At 40.8% G+C, this 23,548-nt stretch overlaps 1 protein-coding gene across 5 annotated transcripts in view; it reads right to left on the bottom strand.

Moving 5' to 3' along the window:
* Nucleotides 1-1,287: 1,287 nt before the first annotated feature.
* Nucleotides 1,288-23,548, bottom strand: part of LOC114549021 (cadherin-18) — a 90,498-nt gene continuing 68,237 nt past the window's right edge. For all 5 annotated transcript variants that reach the window (XM_028569114.1, XM_028569116.1, XM_028569115.1 and 2 more), the window contains exons 10-12: nucleotides 22,495-22,612; nucleotides 11,289-11,540; nucleotides 1,288-2,081 (exon numbers count right to left, since the gene is read on the bottom strand). In XM_028569114.1, coding sequence (XP_028424915.1) covers nucleotides 1,576-2,081; nucleotides 11,289-11,540; nucleotides 22,495-22,612 — 876 coding nt within the window. In that variant the 3' untranslated portion in view covers nucleotides 1,288-1,575. The remainder of the gene's footprint in view (nucleotides 2,082-11,288; nucleotides 11,541-22,494; nucleotides 22,613-23,548) is intronic.

Consider the following 23,548-nt stretch of genomic DNA (forward strand, 5'->3'; position numbering starts at 1 on the left):
CCGGCAGCACCGGAGCAATCCTGGAAGTGGAACGTCGTGAATATAGACTTCTTAAACATGCACCTTTTAAACCCCACCCTCAACGAAGCACGTTGAAAAAATGACGCAAGCGTTATACTCAGAGCCTTAAAAAGTGACGCCAAGGGGTACTCACCCACAGCATTAAAAAGTCACACAAAGGGGTCCTGACCAAGCGTCAGTTGATGAGTTGGGAGTGAGGATGTGTTGAATAATCAGTAAATGCAGTTTGAACAAGTTTGCTCAGCTCACTCTTCCCCTTTTGCATGACCCAAATTAAAACAATATACTAGTGCTATGCAGTATAGACAAAATAAAAATGTTGTAGTATACTGTTTTGGCAATTTCAATAGAAAATGAAAGAAATTAAAACATTCCATCGATTTATACTGTACTTACTTACAAGAAATGGACATCAGCACAACTGTGCAAGTTTAGTATGTGTACTGAGTATACTCACTTTTACACTTCCCTTCTCCAGCGTCCAACACTTAACACTGAAAAGCCTGTTCAAATTAGTACGTATTCATTTTAGGACACAGCATCAAAGTTCCTCTGTGCCATCTAAAGAGTGTATTCCCAATATCTCCTTAAGCAGTCCCATTGCGAAAAGCGTCACGCACGAAATAAAATTAATGAGCCGATGCAGAGAGACTGGCTCCTATAGAGGGCCACACAGACGCCTCATGAATTGGAAAGCTGACCATGAGGAGATCCGGGGGAAACTGTGGGATAACAAGGTTTTATTTTTTGGTTCTGTGGCTCCATGAAAAAAAGTCTGCTGCTGCTATTTGTGGGGAAGCAACGTGTTTTACATCTTGGTTGGGTCGCATGTTTAAGCTTTAGCTGAACATTTTTGGCTTTGGAAAAAAGTCGAATTATATTCATTGTTCTCCTTTAACTGATGAGTACAATGCTGTATATATTAAAGATGCTAGTTGTGGCAACGTGTTCCACATAAAGTTGGATTTGCCACTCTTTTCAGTTAAGCTTGGAAAAAAAATTGTACATATGTTAACACATATGGCTGATTGCTGAGTGTTTAAAAGATAATGGCAACATGGAAGAAATGACGCAAAAAATATTGGAAGACTGGAGATGTCATTATTGTGCATATGGCTGGCATAGCATCATCCTCTGCTTGGTGAATCACAAGCACCTTTGATAAACTTAACTGCATGCTGCATTGTATATCCATTCGTGGAGGAAGAAGACAAATGTACACATTTTTCACATATCCACTCATGTGGATTTTAGGACTTTATTGAGCAATAAAAAATATACACCAAGGAAAATTTCCTTTTCCCCCATATTGTTGTTCTTTCATCTTAAAATCTGTTTTAATACTTCCAGATGAACGACCAATAATCCAAAGCGACAAAATGAAAAAGAAAAGAAAAAAAAAAAATAGCAGTCTTTTGAGTTCAACAGTAAAAGTCGTAAACCACCAGAACAGTGTGAAAGCATCTCTGTTTGTTTATAGTGTCCACTGTAAATTTGAAAAAAAAAAACGTATTTCAAACAGATTTGGTTTGCACAGGAGCGAAACTAGGCAGACTAGGTCGTCACATCTGAATCTGCCTCTCCGTAGAGTTCTGCCAGTTTCTGGAACTCAGGCCCCCAGTCGTCCAGATAGTTATAATCCTGCTCTGATTGTGTCCCGGGAGTGTCTAAAGGGCTGATGGATCCCGTGGGTGAGCCCTGGCCCTCGTAAGCGTAGGTCTGGAGGGAGTCGTAGGGCGGCACGCTGGTGTCCACGTCGGCCTCCACCAGTCTCTGCTTGATAAACTCGTGCACGTCCACCTCGTCCAGCTCCACCGCCTTGGTCCGGCGGCTGCGGGGCGTGGCGCAGTGTTTTCTCGCCTCTGGGCGAACGTCCCGCCGGAACTTGAGCTCTTCGGCGGCGGCTGGGTTGCGCAGGGCGATCATGTCAAAGGCCTCGGTGTCCTCCTCGCCTCCGCCCTCGTCGTCGTAGGTGACCACGTTCTCTCGGATGTCCTCTTCGGAGATAATAAGGGGCTCTTTCTTGCTCCGTCTCAGTGTGACGAAGAGAACCACGATTGCTGCAAAGGAGAAGATTTTTTTTCTATCAGTACTTGCAGTTAAAAAAGTTCTGAGGATAATATCCTTAAAAAAATTCTCATGTTACAATAAATAATTATAATTCACGAAAATAACTTTATACAATAAACTGACTTAATAGTTGTAGACAATAGTCAGACAGAAAAGAAAATTGCTTTTGTCAACACTTAAATTGACAAACCGCTCAGCAGAACCACATCACATAATACAGAACGCTGAATGTGGTTACAATGCTCAGCCATGATTTGTAAACAGCCGACCAAATAAAGACGAGCCGACTTTATGTGCATATTTATCCTATTTTCCGACACTAAAACTAACCAAGCGTTAAAGAGTTGTAAATCAATAATTTTGAAATAGCCGGCATTAGCATTGATGTACTGTAACTATGAATGCAAGCTGTTGAGATGATGACAATATACACACTATCATCATCTGCAGAAGCAAATTTGATCTCCCATCCAGCCAAAATGCAAAACAGGGTGTCAGCATATGGAGGAATGTCTCATGTAATCATCTTTTAGTTTTAGGTGAAGCCAGTGATGGAAAAGAATGAGCCATTGTGCCACATTAAAGAAAATATAACATGATGTTGCTAAATGTCTCTGCAGATAACAATCTTCCAGTGTGAAATATATTTTCCAACGGGTTATTAAGTCAAGAAGCCGAGTAATATACGATGACATGCTACAGCTTGGAACTTGTTCGTACAACTAATGAGAGTTATAGTTCTTTGGGTTAATGATAGCCTCACTGCACTGATGTTAACACTAACATCCATTTAATAAAAGGGCATAAGCGAGGGAAGTGCATTCGTACAGCAGTGCAATATCTTAAAGAAGTTCATTATGCCGCATTGAGCGAGCTAGATCAGTGTTACTGCAGAGGCATTTTTGCTTCACAATCAAATTGCATTGAATATTAGCAGGAGGGAAAAACGAGAAATTGAACTGATGAACAACCCTTTTTTTTTTTTTTTTTTTTTTTTTTTTTTTAAAGGTGCATGTAAATGTTTTCAGTATCCTGGCGTTCCACATCCGTTAACTGTTATGTGCTATATTTACATAACCAACGACACTACTGCATTAAATAAGCCTCTCGGGATGAGACTCTTTATAACACATTCAAGGTGAGAGCTCGACAGAGAGACAGGGAGGTGGTGGTGGTGGTGGTGGATTAACAGGAGGTAGAGGTTTCAGCTTTTATAATGTCAAGGATGCAATGATGCATTTGGCTAATCTAATTTATTTACTCACGCAATACATTTTTCTATACATATTGTGGTGAATAAGGAATGATGTAGACAGACTATATAAAGCAATTTCAAAGAGAAGATTTAAGCCCCCTGAGTAGACGTAGACTAAAGGTGTGTTGACTCCAAGCTTCAGCTGTTTAGTCAAACACCGGAGCCTTTATTCCTTCAGTTCACGTGGGCGGGTAAGAATAACTCCATTCAAACTGTAGTAGTACTGAATAAGTGGACCAAAACACACTGAAAAACAAATGGAAACCTGAACCAAATACAGTGCAATAAATCCCCCTTTTATGGGGTCAATATAGATACTCGTCAGGGAGCCCCTATGAACAAAAATTAGATGTAGTCCCCTACTACTGTAAAGCCTTGTGGTCACATTTGAATGAGACCACTGCACAGACAGTGTGGTGCCAACGCAGGATAAAGAAAAAATAAAAAATAAATAACCTGCCTCCATTTTTGCCACAGTATAACGCAGCCTCACGGTCATCCCAATGATAGATACAATTATTGCCACCGTGATAAACTTTGTCTGATAGTGTTACAAACTGCTGTGCAGTGTTTTGGCATCCGATTGGCTTAAAACTCATTACTTAAAGAGTAACTTAACACCTGGTTAAAAAGTAAGGGTTTGCTGCCTTCTTTGGTTCAGATTTTCAATCTCTGAACACACTCAGCAGTCATGTTGGTTGTGCTCAAAGGTGAAACAGACTTCATTTTTTGTCGCACTTGTAACCACACCCAGCAGTGATGTCACAGTGTCCTGGAGTACATCTGTACATCACTGCAGAAAGGTGAGAAGGGAAACCACTGGAGGTAAACAGAGACACCATTTTCAGGGGGTGCTACTCTTTAAACTTCCAATATCACTACATGAGTGATGTAGCCAGATCACACTCCATCCCTGACACAGAGCTGTCGAGATAGGACTGGCAATGCGAGACTACCTCAAACCAAGTAGCAAAGTTCATTAGTATTTGCCTCAAAAACATAATCCAGCCCCATGTATGAGCAGACAGATAATTGGCATTTATTAGCCAGCAGTATATTTCTTTTTCATGTTTTAACTGTGGTGGTAACTGAACTACTTATGAGGCCATGAGGAATCTTCCTCAAGCCCTGAAAAATTGCAATAAAGTAAACTTTTCCATTATGGTATAAAACATGTTTGACTGTACCCTAAAACACCCTATGACCAGGGACGTCGTTAGGCCTTTTTTAGGGGTGCTGAAGCTACCCTAAAATGTTCCTAAGCCCCCCTAAACAATAATAAGAACAACAATAATAATTCAATGGTTTTTTTACAGTGCACTCTGTATCACTAACTACGGTGAATCAATCTTCCTTCACCATTCACCGTGTGTCAGTGTGTAGTGTGTCTGTTTTAATTCTACTTTACAACAGTCAGCTGGTCAAAATGGCAGTGTTAGAGGCTCAACGAGCGCCCATGTGCACGGTAACGGTATGTGGACGAGCAAGGTAGAGAGTGAGCTACTGAAGAGAGCCAAGCAGCATGAAAACAAAGCAGAGAATCAAAGATTCTGCAACTGCATCAAGCATCTCATTATCACTAACCATATCCCCATTCATATTTAGACACAACAAATGATATATATCCAGCTACAAAACAGCCGAAAAGTCAGAAGTTAGACAGAATTACAAAGAGTCTTTTTGCTATCAAGATGATGCACCGTCTCGTTGCACTGGTGTATGAACTGGCAGCTATCAGAGTGTTGCAGACTGGAGCGTTGCAAGTAACTGGAGGATTCATCTCGTCTCGTCGTTATTCTTTTAACGTGCTACTGCATGCAAACACACACACACACACACACACCGATACACACGCAGATGAATGGTGAAGGACGATTGATTACACGTAGTGGGTGATACAGAGTGAAATTTTAAGTTGTTTTTAATGCCCTGCTTACCTTTTAGCTACGTTTTCTTGAGGTAAAGGAAAAGGGATATTTTGGTTTGCTATGGAAAACAATAGTTTAGCTAGAGTGAACGAGCGAAATACAAGAAATGGTTAACCTAGCAAGCTATCCCCAGTTCTTTATTCATTGCCAATAATATAGCCTATCTCTGTAGTATTCTAAAACAATATCAGTCCCCATAGAATGTTGTTTTCACTGAAAACTAAATGTCATAGGGTCCCTGTTAATGCTATTGTACCGGTGTATCCTTCAATTCATTGAGCACATGGATATTTGAAGATATTTTATTCGAAGAGAGAAAGAAAAGAAGGAGATTGGCAGGGCAGTTGATTCTGATTGAGGTCAGTAGTGGTCTACAGGTCTAAGGAAATGTGGGGTGGTTTGTTTTCTTCTAACAATAAGCATTTGTTGGCAGGTCTAGGCCCTAAGGCATAGCCTAAACAAAATTATTTAATTATATTTACAGTATTATGTATGCTAGCTACATTCATGCTTTTCAACACTGCACAGCATTCATTGGCTGTGATAAATTAAATACATATGTACATGTTGCCTAAATGTAGGCCTTACAATTCTGGTTCTTTGGTTATACTGTATGCAAGTCAAACTACACAGCGAAATGAATGTGACTGAACCAATCCACAGTGCAGTTGCAGTAATAAGTGTAATTAAATAGCATTCTTTGGACAACTTATTTTATAGAGAGAGGAATTAGATATAGTACTGTATGCTATTACTTTATCACACATTTACATGAGCAGACAGATAGCATTTAAGTCACTGCCTACAGAAGAACTCATCAGGAGCAAAGTCCGGCCTAAGTAAATTCCCCCATGCAGCTTTGATGTGTCTAAAAGCTATCATTACAGTCACTTTTGTTGAACAGAGTAGAAATAGGATATGTCTGTCACGTTTTACTTCTTAACATCTTGGTTTCTTGACTGGTTGTTGAAATAAGTGTAGTTCTAATACAATAACAAAAGATGTGAGTGCAAAGATTTTGCAAACGCAAGTTACAAATACCCTGGGGGCTAAGCACCCCCTGTCTGTAAATGCTAGTGTCGTCCCTGCCCATGACTATAGTAATTATGCAAAGATTCATCTATCTACATATATTTCATTGTTCAGTGCGGTTCCTTGCCTGTATTTTTGATGAAATGTCCCCTAACCGGCATGTTATTAATCTCTGGAGAAAAAACAAAACCAAAAAACAAATTCACTTTACTCCACCTGGTGCACTAGCGCTGCCCGAGTGGGATTAGAGAGGGTGAAAAACGCAATTTGTGTGGGACAGTGCTTATCGCTCGACTTGTTTAAAGCAACCAATTACACAATGCAAGAATGTGAGAGTGGGCGGGGTGAGCTGGGTCAATCACTGTGAGCAGCAACTAAAAAATAAAGAATTTTGGTTTTCCATTTACTGCCGCATGCATATTTTCGAGCTGCTAAATTGTTTTGGCCACTATCTGCAGTTTAAGACTTCACTGTGGTTCAGAGGTACACAGACATAATACAATGACTCAGATAACACAACTATTATTTACCTTGCATTTCGTTCACCAAATGTACTTTTCACAATTGATGATACTTTTATTTATGTATTCCTATCCACTGTACACACCCTATTGTATTACACTCTCTACATTGCTGCTCCCTCAATGGTCCATTCAGGTCATTTCATTTAAGGCCAGTTGAGGTCTAACTGTTGCTCAGTACACTACTTTTGGCACCAGGGAGCATTACACCAGTCTACAGATACATATACATTTGCAGCAGCAGTAGCCATTGCAGAAGTGCAAATTATACTGCACTTATCCTGGTTATGGAAGATTACACTGGAAGACTAGAGGACTGTTTCATGAACTGTCTTTAATCCAAATAAGAGCCCATTCAGTGTAACTTCTCAAGGCACAGACCTCAGCTCAAATACAGCACATGTATAGAACATAAGTAAAAACACAAAACAAAATCACATTTGCAATATTTTAGGTCCATTTCTCTTGTTTTTTAATCTCATGTTCTCAAAATACAAGTAGAGTTAATTACTTCTTTACTATGATCAATTCTTAAACCGTGTCATTCATCACCTACAATTTCGAGTGTGAACAATCGGTTTTAAAACAGCTTTACATGTGGTTTATATTTCAAAAATAAGAGTCCTTGAAAGGGAATCTTCACCCAATCAGACTAATGTTGGCAGTTTGTGTACTAGCCCTTTAACTTGTTGCTGTGGCACTGGAATGAGAAGGAACTACTAAGGATTATTGTGTTAAATAAGTTCCTGAATTTAACAATACATTTTATATTTCATCAAATACATGGTATTTAAAGTGCCATTAGTATTTTGTTCTGTGTTGATACGTAGTCACTTGGGTTAATTCTACATTAAGCAAGTAATGCTTGCATTTCTAATTCAATTCCTATTTTAACCCAATTAATAATGTAATATTGTACCGTTTCCTTTGAAACTTAATTAGTAAAATCCCCAAAATGATCAACTTATGAATATTTAAGTCATGTGTAAAATGCCACTATCAACTGAGCCAGCTAAGAGATAGTTTGTATCAGTTTTCTGGTTTGCTGCAGGCTTAATTAGGGAGGCTTATTGGAGGGCATGGAGATAAAACATGGACATTAATCGGACAGACAAAGCAAAAAAGCAAAAACTAGCAAGAATTAAAAATATAAGTCATGTCTGTGTAGGTGATGTAGACATTGATGCGCTGGCTCGACCTCTTCTCAGTCTGTCCAATCAACTTTAGTGTAAATTAAAATAACAGCTAGGCACTCTTTCACTCTCTTTGTTCAGCTTTGAGCAGTTTGCTCTTCATGTTCATTTTAGTCAATAAAGCTACCTACCCTAGCCCGCAATAAAATGCTCAGGCCAAAATACATGAATCAGGCTTAATTTGAAAGTTAACATCGTCTAGTTCCTGAAAGTGTGGCTAAAACATATTTTTGGTCCTCATCTATGATATCTATATATACACTCACCTAAAGGATTATTAGGAACACCTGTTAAATTTCAGGTTAATTAAATTATCTTATATACCAATCACATGGCAGCTGCTTCAATGCATTTAGGGGAGTGGTCCAGGTATAGACAATCTCCTGAACTCCAAACTGAATGTCAGAATGGGAAAGAAAGGTGATCTAAGCAACTTTGAGCGTGGCATGGTTGTTGGTACCAGACAGGCTGGTCTGAGTATTTCACAATCTGCTCAGTTACTGGGATTTTCATGCACAACCATTTCTAGGGTTTACAAAGAATGGTCTGAAAAAGGAAAAACATCCAGTATGCTGCAGTCCTGGAGGGTGAAAATGCATTGTTGATGCTAGAGGTCAGAGGAGAATGGGCCAAAGTGATTCAAGCTGATATAAGATGAACTTTGACTCAAATAACCACTCGTTACAAACGAGGTATGCAGCAAAGCATTTGTGAAGCCACAACACGCACAACCTTGAGGCGGATGGGCTACACCAGCAGAAGACCCCACCTGGTACCATTCATCTCTACTAAAAATAGGAAAATGAGGCTACAATTTAAAAAAATTAAAATAAATTAAAATTAAAAATTGGATAGTTGAAGACTGGTCTGATGAGCCTTGATTCCTGTTGAGACATTCAGATGGTAGAGTCAGAATTTGGACAGAATGAGAACATGGATCCATCGCGCCTTGTTACCACTGGGCGGGCAGGCTGCTGGTGGGGGTGGGGGTGTAATGGTGTGGGGGATCCCTTTTGCCTTCAGAACTGCCTTAATTCTTTGTGTCATTGATTCAACAAGGTGCTGGAAGCATTCTTTAGAAATGTTGGCCCATATTTATAAGATAGGGTCAAACACGGTATTAGTATGGTGTTCCTAATAATCCTTTAGGTGAGTGTGTATGTGTGTGTGTATGTATGTATGTATGTATGTATGTATGTGTGTGTAAAACTAGGACATGCTTTATGCCAGAACTATGCAAATAGTAGTTGTTTTATTCAGTCATCCTAAAAATAATAATTATAAACATATCACAGTGTGAACTCCAACAGTTAATAGTGATTGAAAGGATTAGGCTAAAGCAAAGTTTATATATGCCTATCCTATGTTTTTATTGATAACCTTGGTTGAATGTAGCTACCTCAAAGAAAAAGGAAATCAAAACAAAACAAAAAATCAACACACACCATTATCTTGTCAATCACTTTTGTATAAAATTCCAGACCTCTAACCTTATGGGAGCTAGGAACTTTTTAGTATGGGGTGTCACTGTTCACCTCTCCAAAACTATAGAAAATTTATTAAAAAAAAAAGGTAAGGGGTAAATATATACAGTTAAGAAACAAACACAAAAGGGATAATGCACTTACTTAGCATGCATCCTAGACCACTATTCCACCAGGACACCCACATTCCACTATTTCTTAATGTACCTGCTTTGAAAACTAGAGATGGTGAATTATGAAAAATGGTGCAGGCAAGTCAAATTACTTCCTATTAAACGTGTGTGGAATCTGATTTATTTTGACCGCCACCCACAGACAAAATCTCTAATGTCTTGGGGGTTACCAAAGCTACGTGTGAGACACTTCACTTCAGAAAACTTGTAAATAGAAAGTGTGAACCCTAAATGCAACATGGGTCAGAAAATGAAAAAAAAAAAAGAAGGTGTGATCAGTTGCTGTCTCTCCCCATTTCCCTTTCTCTCTCCCTGTCCTAACTAGTATCTGCCTTGTGCTGATGATTAGGGATTCAGCGTGTGTCTCTCACTCAAGCGTTTGTTTCCGAACAATGGTGATGGCCTTTTGTTCGCCTCAGCCAGAGGCTTGGGCATGGAGGAGGAAGACAGCTAGTATGAATATGCATAACCTTCACGCACTAATGTCCACAGACAATCACTGAAGAGAGGAGGGGAGAGCCGCAGTGGTGAGGCCGTTTTTGTCAAATCATGTCCTACTGCAGTTTGGTTCTCCGAGAGAAGGAATCGGTCTGTGACATTCCTAACTTTAGCCGACAAAAAAGATTGTTGACTTTGGTGTATTTGATCTCAGATGGTGTGCCATCTCTCACACATTTCCCACCTGTAAAGCTGACTGTCCACAATTCAAATTCAAAGGGCCACTCGCCATATTCGCAAGTTTATAAATAATCATATGCTGTTGCTGCAACCGACTGGTTGCCTTAGTAACAAGGTGCACACACTCATTGACTGGGGACATGTTTTCTGGGTGCTGCAAGGAGCTGGTAACATGGATGTGGCTCCTGCTTATTTTCACTGTATTTCTGATGTTTTATATTCATGGCGCAGAACACATCCGTCACACATGATCTCAGCGAGAGAGGTTTCTATGTTGGCTGTCACCACGTTCCTCCATGTTTGTCCTCTGCTCTTCTAGCCACAACATGCCATGGCAAACGTGCCGGGCATGGACTGATGGGGAAGAAGATTCATTTGGGTAGTAGGAGAATGGAATTTAACACTGTCAACAAATGTGATTTAGGTCTAATCTTGATTTTCTGATTCGAGGTGCCTGTGTGAATATGACCCCTCCCTTCTCTAGGATTCGAGTCTCCACTCTCTAACCACTGTACGTTTTTATTCTCGGTATTTCAGTTGCACCTCCTCTCTGAATCACACTGACCCTGCAATCTCCATTCCACTCCTCTTTGCTGTCTTTGTCCCCGCCATCTCCTTTCAAGTCACCCCCCTCCAGCCTCCTCTCTCTGTGTCCTCCTTCTCTTCTGTCCTTCACACCCTTTTCTTTTTCATCCACCTCTGCCCTCTCTGACTCTTTCTACCCTCATTCTTAATTCTACCTGTGTCCTCATATGTCTTTTCATCCCTCTCTCCTCCTCTGCCCTTGTCAAACCCTTTCAAACCCTTCCACCCTTCCTTGCTCCTCTATGGTTCATCTCCTTCTTCCACACCCTCAGGATATTCCCCCTGCTGTGGGGACTGCAGCGGGGGAGGGGGGTGCTGCAGTCCCCACAGCAGCTGTCCCCAACTTACCCAGCAGGATGACGATGCACAGCAGGATGGCAATCAGAGCCCCCGTGCTGAGACCCGCCGAGGAGAGGAACGCCTCGCCTTGGCACATCCGGATCCTGCCGTGGCGCTGGCACGGGCACACCCGGAGGGTCAAGGTGCTGGTGCCGCTCAGCGACGGCTCCCCACCGTCCCACACCACAATGGGCAGCTCATACAGCTCCTGGGTCAGGTGGTTGAAACGCCGCCGCCTGCCAATGATGCTGGCTGTGCTGTCTATAGAATGACAAAAAAAATAAACATGCTTAGGGAAATAAGAACCATTGGCTTGATGGTTTCCTCTTTCTTCTCAATTGCGTCGCTCTTTCAGCGAAGCCTGCAATTGCCTATTTATACAGAGCCATTTAGGTAAGGGGTAAAAATCGTCAGCTAAAGTGAAAAGGGAGGGGGGGTGGAATCCAATCCACAACATTTCCCAAATTCCTATTGTGAATTGGACCTTTTGCTTTTGAAGTATCTTAAGCTGGCGGATCTCTCACTGTCATATGGCGGCTTCATTGTGTGCCAAGGCTAATTGATTACAAAGGTGTTTGTTTACTATTTAGATGTGCTGCAAAAAAGCAGTGCACCTTGGCCTCTGCAGAAAACACTTCTGTTAATGGAACATGTCATGCAGATAAACGGTAATAAAAAGGCTGAATTTGTAGAGAAGAAAAAGAAAACGAGAGAACTGGAGAGGATAGTTTTCTAAAAAGACTCAGCGAAGAGAAGGAAGCAAATAAACACACAGATGTAAACCAACAAGTAGGTCAGGGTTTGCCATACCAAGAACCACTGTAAAAAGATTCCTTATCATAAATTTAACATATTTAAATACGGTCTAAAAACAACTGTTTTTTATTCTGGCTTTTCATTAAAGCGCATGGCTGTTTTGGGAGTCAAATCTATTAGATACATACAGTACATTTATTTTTGCTTTAGACAAGGCTACTTTTTGTAGAGAAGAAAAAGCAAATGGGAGAACTCGAGAGGAATGTTTTCTGAAAAACATTCAGCAAAGAGGAGGAAGCAAATAAACACACAGATGCAACACTAAAAAAGGTGACAGCAAAGAAACAATGACGTGTTGCGATAAAACTACTCTAATTGGCTTGAACTCACACCTGTAGCAGACGAGCTGTGAACAACCACTCCACAGCAATATGCTGGATGAAAGACGTTCTGAATTCTTCAAAATGAGTGTATACCAGCCACCACCGGCAGTCTTATTCCCATGTGCTTGTCATAAAGATATCTAATTTATAACATGCACAGCAGGCTACTTGACAATATCCTATATATTGCTGTAGCCAGTATGTAGCTAATTAGGGGTAATTAGACAGACCCTATTAAAATTCAAATCTTCTTCTTCTTATTATTATTCGTCTGTGTTTGAGCACAGAACTGAGGTGCTTGGGCTACTCAAAAACACACTGAAATTAGTACGTATTTTTGACTTTGATGTGTGGCAAATTGGCTCGATAGTGCCCCCTATCAGTTTTCAAAGTTATTGCCCCCTCCTGTAAAGGTCCCATTACACAGTGCTCTTTGGATGTTTTTATATAGGCCTCAGTGGTCCCCTTTGTGCCATTTCTGTGTCTGTAGCTATTGAGGAGGAGAGAGGGGGGGCAAGGTGGAGGGTGGCGGTGTGGCCTTGACCAACTGCCACTTTGCTCGTTTGAAAGCCATGATGCCTCTCTCTCGTGGGTGGGCCAAATTCTCTGGCCAGGCAAAGCAGAGAAAGGGGAGGTAACCTTGCTCCTTATGACCTCATAAGGAGAAGATTCCAGATCGGCCCATCTGAGCTTTTATTTTCTCAAAGGCAGAGCAGGATACCCAGGGCTCGGTTTACACCTATCACCATTTCTAGCCACTGGGGGACCATAGGCAGGCTGGGGGAACTCATATTAATGTTAAAAAACCTCATAAAGTGACATTTTCATGCCATGGGACCTTTAACTTTCATGTAGACGCATGGCATTTAGTAGGCATTTATATCATATCCAGACATAATATAGAAAAAAGCCTCTCAGAGCCATTCCCTAAGCCCAACAGAAAGTCAGCCAAGTTGAATTGAAAATTCATTTTTTTGGATGATTTTTACCATTTTCAGGGGTTGTACTTTAACAACCTCCTCGCTATGCAATATATATATAACGCTATGCACTCCATGGAGGAAATGAAGTCTAACTCTTGCGTGCAGTGTCCAACACTCATATTTATACATTTATACATTATCGATGGCCATGTCGACTGGGAGCCGCCGGCACCCCCGATGTGCGCAGAGTGCAAGGGCCTGTTCATCGCTGCTTGCAGCTTTAATTTATTTTGAAATCAGTGCATTGTGGAACTACATGGAGATTGTATAAATAAGGAGCTCTATTATTATGTATAGACATATATTAATGCGTGTATATGCTACCAAAACAATCCAGCAGTGAGAAGTACATAAAGCTCATGCATGGTCAGCAACAGGGCTAACATCGCTGACGGAGCCACAAGATTAAGCATCTGTTGGCATTCATGGTCCGGTTGCTCACCAAATCCTACCAAAGCTGAGCCAAAGGAACTACCAGTGCCAACAGGATTGGCTGACTACTGATTCACTGCATCTGTAACTTAAATGTACACAAACAGATATAAAGTATATCGTAAGATGAGATTTATTTTCAGAGCTTGAAATGACATTTCAATTATAGGAGAATGTCAGAAGATGTTTACTTTACTGACATTACTAAGTAAAATATGGTGACTCTATATTTTGAATAACTTAATGACTGAAATAAGTGAGATTTCCATTTATATTTTTCTATTATAAAAATTTACTATTGTACAAATTATATATCCCACAACAAGTTTGCACATCCTGAACTACTACTAACTCTTTTTTTCTTAATGTTAAACCGTTATATGTACATATTTGTTTCTGTATTTATTGGTTGCATATTTCATATTAACAATTCAGATTTCTGAAATGCACACAGCCCATATTCAGAAACTGTACCTTTTTAAACGAGCCGTCAGGACTTCTGTACGGTTGTGATGTCACAAGTATAGGTCATAAGTGGCTCTATAGTGCCCCCTACACTCAAACTCACACAACAGGGTTTCTAATTTCACCTGCACCTTTCAATCTGCACAAAAATAGACGCTGTTCAGTTGTCTCCTTTTGCAACAGTACTGACTAAAATGATTTCCCATTTGTAAGAAATGTTAAGACACTTATTTTCAAATGGCATGCATGCTAAGAAGCTCACACAAAGACGTAGGCCATTACATGACCACTTCACATGCTGGGCTTGTCTCAGGGTTTATCCTAACATGCGATGCTTAGTGGATCTTAGAGTGAGATTACGTCAGCAGGAGATCACCAGTCTGTAATATGAAGGGCGTGCAAATAGCTTTAGTTTTATAGAGCACTAACACACCCCAGACTGACATATGGATAACGTAAAGCAAACTGTTCCTTTTAAATAGTTGTATTATGAGAAAAGGCATCAAATAATGTTTGAAAACTAACAGCTACAGTACTTTCTCATCCATCCCTGTTCATTCCAAGTGTATTGCTGTGTGAATCAGGTACCTGGATGACTAACTTGTGCCTCAAATGACTGACTAACCAGAACCTTGCAGATGACACGCTGATATATTTTTACAAGATATTCTGAGTTGCGAAAATGCTGAATCGTGCACAGGGCAACCTTTTCTTTTCCTCCCAGCGAAAACACCTCCGCTGCGCTGTACTATCGTGCTGCTGCTCTGAGACCTCGCCTCCCACTCCAATCTCTGCTCCATCTATGAATAATTACAATGATCGACAGTTGGAATGACAACACGTACTTCAAGCTTTATTAAGTCAGACTCGCAGTATCACTGTATCAGCAAGCAGATGGGTGGGGGGTTGGAGAGAGTGCAATGTGAGAGATGCAAATAACAAGGAAGAGAGATGCGGAGTTGGAGGATGAGCGGAGAAGGGGTGCCGGGTGGGGGGGGCAAGGGGGGTGAATGGAGGAGGTTGTGCGTGAGCCAAAGAGAGCAGAGAGGACGAAGACTGAAGCTGAGATAGAGGGAGACAAACAAGCTGTGTGTACGCGGTGTGCGCCGTCACAGCCTTTACACTCAGAAGCACAGACCCATCGCATGAAAGAAGGGCATTAATATGCATGTGTGTGAGGTTCATCTGTGGAATTCCCCTTGCACTGGTTTCGTTAAGCCAGAGTACTAGCCACTTCCTGGAAAATGACTTAATTTTTGTACTTTTCCAAAAGCATTAGCATGATAGGCCATGTACGTGCGTACTTGCATACGTTTTTTTTATCACATACACATCCCTGTCTCTACATCTCAAAATTGAGTGGCATTTCACAGCAGCAGAGAAAACAGTTGGATCCCTGTGGTCACTTTCTAGTCTTTCTGAGGCTTTGTTTTCTGGATTGAAAACATATTATGATGGTCATGAAAAGACAACAAAGCTATTTGAACTTTGCCATGTGGAAAGTGCATGTAAAACCATAATAGCCATTATTTACAATAAAAAAATGCCCAAGTGCATTTAGATTTAAGATATGTAAGATGATTGCAAATATCTTTGTCAAAGAGCTGACTCACTATACAACATATGAAGTGTGATTGAAAAAAAGATATACAAAAATATACCAACAACAATAGACATGCGACGCAACCACATCTATACAGACTTCACACTTGCCTACACATGCTCTTAGCTGAATTCCTTGTGAACTTTAGTGGGTGTGTGTAGGTGCCGCTTCTGGGATTCAGAACGAACCTTCCATAAGTTGCCACTTGGAGCACAATATGCATTGTGGTGGCACTATTTTGGGATAGACTATATATTCGGTCAATTCAACGGTGGGTATAATGTTGGGGTTGGCTCAAGTTTATACAGGCTACAGGCTGCAAATGTCAAATGTATTGTGTAGGTGGTGCAGCTATTTAACTTCACATCATTTTTCTTTCTGCTTACAGAAATAGCAACATATTTTTCTTAGAATCTTCTAAGGTTTTTTCATAAGCGTAAGGAATTTGCAATTGTTACAATCATTTGGGATTATCTTTTTAACTACAAGGCTCTGAAATAACTGGGCTGCATCAGTGAACCCACTATTATCATCGGTCCTAATATCAAGGTTTATTATAATATCATATATAATGTCACTAGAGACCTCCACCGCCTACTTCAGGTTTAGCCTAGTCTATATCGACAACGTTTAATTTCCGGGAATGTTCAGGTGCCGCCGGAAATTACGCCAGATGTCCCTCATTTTGGCGGAATGTCCGTCACCTTCCGCTTTCTTTGTGTTGGCATTTTAAACTCTGGTTGATTTATGATAAAACAAGTTCCTTCCCGAGGCTTTTTTCCGGTGCTTAGTGCCGCCCACGAAGATTGTGATTGGTTAAAAGAAATGGCAATAAACCACACACATTTTTTTCCCATCCCGGAATGCTGTGTGGACTAGCCAGACACTTCTCCGCAGCGATGTGGAGGAAGGTTTGGCAATGCCAACCTAGTCCTCCGCTAACTAATCCCTAAGAGAGATTAAAGGATTTAATTGAGCAGCTCTTCTAGAATTTCCAAATGTTATTGGGCCAAATGGATCAAATTCTCTCTAACGAGTCATTTTGAGGCGGTTGTGGTGCTGAAAAAAATGTATCCACTGATTTACAGATGTCTCTTTCTCCATGTAAGTCTATGGGAAAAAGTATTTTTGGGACAGAGGGCATCATGTGACAGGCCAGGAGTTACAATTTCATTGTTGGGCCTCTATGGTCAATTTGCTTCAAAGCCCAGCACACTTCCTGGGGGCCTGTGCAAATACCGTTACACATCTGGTATAATTATAGGATGGCTTTGAATATTGATCAGTGGCTCAATCTTGTTCAAACACTAATATCATTTAGTGTAGAAATAATAGGCCTGTCATGCAGAATAACTAACAGCAGATCAAGAGACAAACATACCAATCTCCTTTAAAAGAAGCCCTTGCATTCAATAAGGATTAGTCTGACTGAGTAAGGCTTAGCTTAACAAAACATGGCCAGCAGTGATGAGAGATAGCAGCCAGTGATCGGGCTGCTTTTAAATAAAAGATTATTATGTTTATCCAATGCATTGGTTTCACACGGTCACAGTATGGTTTGTTTGTTCCATAAGGTTGTGTTTTGTGTATTTGAGTTAATTAGGGGTTGGATTGTACGTTTCTGCAGAAACATTCAAAGGGGACTGCAGAGTACTATTAATATGTTTCTCTGTTCCACAGGAACAAATTGGCCCACAGCTCCGATGTGGCACCAACGACTGCTGAGGCCTAACTGCACACACATTGACAAACATTGGTTTATTTAATAATAATAAAAACAAATTCTATTCCTTTTTCCTAAATCATAAAAACAGAGTAATTAGGGAAATATCTTGAACTGAACTGCTTGAATAATAGTAAAGCTTATCAAAGCCCTCTTTGCACAAATCATGCTGTTTCAGCAGATAATGGGAATCTAGAAGTACAGTATAACACCCATTGCAAGTGAAGTGTGAATGACATAGAAGCTAATTAAACGTCCCGCATATCAATGGCTTAACATTGCTTCTTTCAACACAGCCCATTAACTGTAATATTATAAGGTCTTCTGAATGCACACTGGAAGAAGATGCCTTCAGAAATCAATTGATCTATTTAAGTATGTGGGTTATTTAGAGATCATAGCCCCCATTTAATTGCCTTTTCAGAAGCAAATGTCATCACAATGTGACGGATAACAAGATCAAAAAGGCATTCAATTTTCAGTCATTGTAAAGTAGGCATAGTCAAGTTGAATGTATTTAAAGGGCTTTTAACAGAACAGGTTTGTCACAAAGTGCTTTCCCGGGAGCAGATGAGCACAAGCATCCACCTTGTTGTTCAGCTTTAATGGTGCCTAATACGCTGTAGGAGTTTGACCTGCATTTAAGGTAGCACATCCAGCACTTCAGCTGCATCACACATCAGAATACATCTAAAACTAAAATTTGACCCCCAACCGCTTTGCTGATCTGACTTTGTTACACAGAGCTGGAGCTGTTACAGGTCTCGGTAGCAAAAGCACCAATTGTAACAAGATAATAGCTTTTAACAACTCTGATTGCAAGGACGGAAGACAAAGCTTTACTAAAAGCCATAATGCTTTCATTAATTGGTTCTTTTAAAAGTCATGATTGTTAAATTACAGATCAATTGCAGATATCATGCCTTTTAAACTAGTAAAGTAGTCATAAAACATATCAGAGTGCCTTCTGCAGAAACTAAAAAAAAATTCCAAGTTTCATGAGTTTCCATTGTGAGCAATCTGTAAGTGAGGAGGAAAGGAGGTCATGAGAGAGTTAGTCGTGTGAGAGGGATTTTCGTCAGTTGCACAACAACAGAGGGAGGTATTAGGCACTGACACAGAGCAGCTCCCAACTGTTGGACTGCTACAACAGCGATGAAAGGAAAATGTTTTGAGTGTGAAGAGCTTACTTTAATTATCAGACACAGGAGTCAACAGTATGGAGCACTGCGCCCCTCTCTCTCACCCAGATATTGTGAACACAGCAAATAACTTCTAATACTCAGTGGCAGTAGAACGCTTTATGACTCCGACACCTCTTTTCAGTGCTAGTACACCAGGGGTGACTGGAGATGATTGAAGCAGCATGAACTCAGGGTGCAGCGCCTTAAAATTAAGAGGGAGGTTGGGGCTTTAAAAATGCGGATGAGCAAGGGGAAATTATTAAGTGATATGAATCATTCTAAGTGGATAAGGAATTATAAAAAAAAAAAGAAGGAGCAAGCAAATGACCCAGCAGAACTAATCAGATAAGGTAGGGGAAAGGTAATACTGATGCAAAACACTTTAATATAATGGTTTGTCGTGTGGGTTTTTTGGTCTGAGAATGGTGCTTTCCTTTATTGGTAAGCTGTTGCATATAACGTTGGTATGCGTGTGTTTGATAGTGTGTGGTTCTAGAAACAACCCCTTTCTTGTCTAAAAGCTATAGCGTAAAAGAGTGCCCTCGATCAAGGCATTTAACTGCTCCAGTGCAGCTACTCCTTGGTCAACAGAACAAGTTAAAGTCTTTGCTGGGTGGCTGCCTCCCTTTCATGTGGTCAACTACCCATCCAGGTTGTTGCTCTAAATCAGAACAAGCTCTTTAACAGCTTTCTTGTTTGAAGAAGGTACGCTGTGTGAGGAAACACAAGTCAATTGTGAGTAATTAAGGACGACCTATTTATTCCAGAGGGATAATTTATCCCTGAGGGATTCATTTCCATGTCCATCACCAGTTCACTTTTCTTTCAAGCCCTCTCTGACAAACCATTCAAATATGAATAATTTCTTATTTCCATGTCATGACACATAATCAGCCCATCCCACATGGAATTTTATCACAGATATAGTTTGAGAAAAACAAGATCCTGTGGGATGGTGTGCAGCAGGAGCTGAATCCAAATTGAAAGGCACCATTACTCAAACAGCATGAACAGAAAAAAAAACTGCTAACAATCCTTCCAGAAAGAAGGATTTCCTTGCTGAATGCTTTGGGAATATTTTTTTTTGCTGCAGATGGCTCTGTTGTAATACATCTAACAATTTTTTAGAGAATCACTTTGCAAGAGTGTGGGATATATTTGGGTTGAATATCTAGTGTTTTAAGAGTTTCTATGCACTTAAAGAGGCTAAGGCCAAGTAGATCCGGCTCAAGCTGTCCCAATGTTTAAACCTACCCACCAGACACTTCTCTGTAAGGCCTGGCTCCAGGATGACCTGGTTTCCCTGATCCAAGCAGACCTTTCCAAAGACACTGATCCATAGAGGGCTTTGAATTGCTCTTACTTTGGCCCAGGGCTGGACTGGGGTAAAAAATCAGCTCTGGACTTTTGAGACCTGGACCAGCCCACCACAATCAGCCGGACACCACCAATGCTTGCATTCCCCTTCAACACATGTACATATCAGCCCCTAATACTGAGTGGTAATTAAAATAGTTTGATACTGTACTCACTGAGTCAAAAAGGCTGCATGGATCTTGCTGGCTAGATGGCTAAAGGTTTAGTGTGGAGCATGGGTGTCAACAAGATGTTTTGTATAGTAAACAAGTGACAAGTTAAACTAAAGCTGCATTGTGTACACAGTATGCAACTTGTGTTAGTGGAATATGGATAAATCAGAAAGCTGTCAGTCAACAAGTGGGCCAATCTTATCGTCTCTCTTCTCTCTATGGGCCGATCACAAACAAAAAAAAGCTTTCGACGCTGATCGACACAAATAGACCGGCCCACCAGGAAATCCCCTGGTACTCCCAAAGGCCAATCCATACCTGCTCTGGTCCCACATGGACATTGACTTGTTCTGAAAGATCCTAGGAGGAGCTATTACCCCCAACAAAAAGCTGCCAGGATCATGTGGCCGGGTTAGCTCAGTTGGTAGAACAGGCGCACATATACAGAGGCCCTTTGCTGCATATAAATCCCCCTCTCTCTCCCCTTTAATGTCTTAATCTGTCCTGTGGAAATAAAGGCCTAAAATGCCCCAAAAAAATAGCCGCCAGGATCACAAGGTCTGTAATGTATTATATAAAAAATATAAATATGAAACACTCACTCAAGAAAATGTTGGTTACCCCATACCTTTACATAAAGTACTACTTTTTGTGGCCATGGACACCATAATTAAAATTGTACCATCCACAACTATATTATATGCTTCACATTATCTGGCAGACATCATACTATACAGAAAGCAGAACAAGGAGCAGCAGCAGCAAATAATGAATTTGTTTCTATTACCTTTCTCTGAAGTCCACACTGTGATTCGCTAACACAGCATATGGAAAGTCAGCGAGAGAGGTTTTGTAGTCAACAGTGGAGGTGTATCTCTGCGTGTTTCACAGAAACACCCGAGAGAAACAAAGTGACGAAGATAAGAAATATATATTTAACACGTGTTTTTCACAACATATACAGCATAGTCAGCCAAGAAGAGATGCCAAAATAACAGTCCTCAAATAGTTGAGATAAAAAGGGTGTGATTGTGGCTTCAGGTTTTATACCAAGCCCAGAAACTTCCAATGTTTCTTTTTTCAAAGTTTTGGAGAAGTCAAATGTTTGGACCGGGGAATGTGGGCTTCTGCAGTAGACAGTAATATTTATAATAATAAATATAGACTATAAGGTTTATATGGTTGCAACTAAAGATTATTTTCATTGTTGATAATCCCCCCCCCCCAAATTCCATCACACTTCTTGGGAATGTTAAACAGCTCACTTCCTAGCTGCTCTACTGGGTTAATATGTGCAAAACAGAAGCAAACCTCTGCTGAATAAAACTATTTATACCACATTTGCACTCTCAAAAAAATAGAATGCGTTGTCCTTCAGGAGATATGGTACTTTGGAGCAGTTGATCTTTGCTTTGTTTGATTCATCTGCCCCTTAGAAGTGGAGGTAAGCAGGAGGTGAGGGATGTCTCTATGTGCCACTCACATGAATGCAGCAAAACTTGCCTCTGTAACTTAATGTAGTTGAAGTAGGCAAGGCAAGGCTTGTGGTGGGAAGCAACTGGACCAAGGGCTAAACAGACTTATCTCCTATTATCACATCGATTTTTTTTTTTATCTCTCTCGCGCTCCCTTCCTCTCTGTTTTCTTCCCCCTCTCTGGCTCAGAGATTCATCTGGAGTGCTGTGAACTCCTCCTCTCAGTGGGCAACTGTGAGATCTTCTGGCTGAGAGCTTTTAAAAGCCCTGTGATTGCAGACCGACCTAGTGCTAGGTATTCACCTGAGACTCAGATGGTTGCCATGGTAATGCCCACTTTTGGCGATGTGCCGGCACAAAATAATGCACACAGGAGGGGAAAAAGGGGGAGCGCCAGAGCGGGTTATCCATTTCAAACACAATGTGCAAACATGCCAAACCCCTATGACTCTTGTGTTTCATGAGACCAGACTCAGAGTAGATCCCGGTGGCATTTGAATCTCCAGATATCTACCGCACCCAGTTGACGGAGCACATATTTCCATTGCACCTTCAAGGTATGTGGAAATCAGTTCAGCTTATTGGACTTTGGAATGTGAACAATGAGGATGGAGTCCTGCCCTGAAGGCAGAGCGCAACACTCATAAGAAATGCAAACAAACATATTGATCTCTGTAATTACCTCCGTTGTCCTTCAGAGTGAAGTTGGGATTAACTGGTAGCTGGCTCGGCAAAGCATAGGAAAACCCCTGTCCATTGGCAAAGTCATCCTTATCCACTGCTGTGACAGTCTGGATCACCTGTTGTTAAGAGACAAACACACATTGAATTAGCCGCTGCACAGTTTGGAAACCCTTCTACACATTGATTGCATGCAGGACACGAGTTTAGTATCTGATGCATGTCTTGGTGTTCCTAATTGGTCAGAGTCAGTTTTTCTCTGACCTACATCCAACTGGTCTTGTATCATTTTCTCCTCTACCTGTATGCTGACTGGAAAAGAAGCGCTATGATTTCAAAATATGTGGCTTGTGCCAGGGGAGGAACTGGCATCTAACAATGACAGGGGTGCTCACAGGGCAAGCTCACTGGCACTTTTGTCAGCTTGTTGCCCCTTAATTGTTAAAAGAGTGCAAGAGAGCCAGCCTTGTGGGAACAACGACCTGATAGCCCCTGTCACCATGGGGAGCTCTTATCTTCAATATGAGATTTGGGGGTGTTGTTGTGATGATGTAGTATACCTGCACAAGCCTCTGTCTTTAACTGAGCAGTACTAGGATGTACTTATTGGGTGCTTGAGTTTACTTATGTAGATGTCATGGTTGACATTGTGCAAATGGTGGAAGATTCTAGCTGGAAAGAGTAGGGTCCTCTTTCTTCTAGTGTCAATGGCTCCAAAGTTAAGTTGTGATCATTGTGTTTTCCATCAGTGCGAACTGCCACTCCGCACTCTCCAGATCAAAAAATCCGACCCTAAATCAGTTCATTTCATTATTTATTGGCAGACACCCTTAACAACCTGCCATTAACTGCCAAATTTGAATTAAGTTAAAATGTAAATATTGTGAATCGTCATACATTGATATAAGGTTATAATTTAGCTAACACCACGCTAACCCAGTACTTCCTTTTAACACGGAAGCTCTGTTTCATGAGGACTCAATGTTTTACACAAGTGATAATGATGTAAGTTAATAGGCAAAGAGATGCTGTGTTATAATTACCATCATGTGTTT

Source organism: Perca flavescens, chromosome 22, assembly GCF_004354835.1.
Source record: "Perca flavescens isolate YP-PL-M2 chromosome 22, PFLA_1.0, whole genome shotgun sequence".
In the NCBI taxonomy this organism is placed as follows: Eukaryota; Metazoa; Chordata; class Actinopteri; order Perciformes; family Percidae; genus Perca; species Perca flavescens.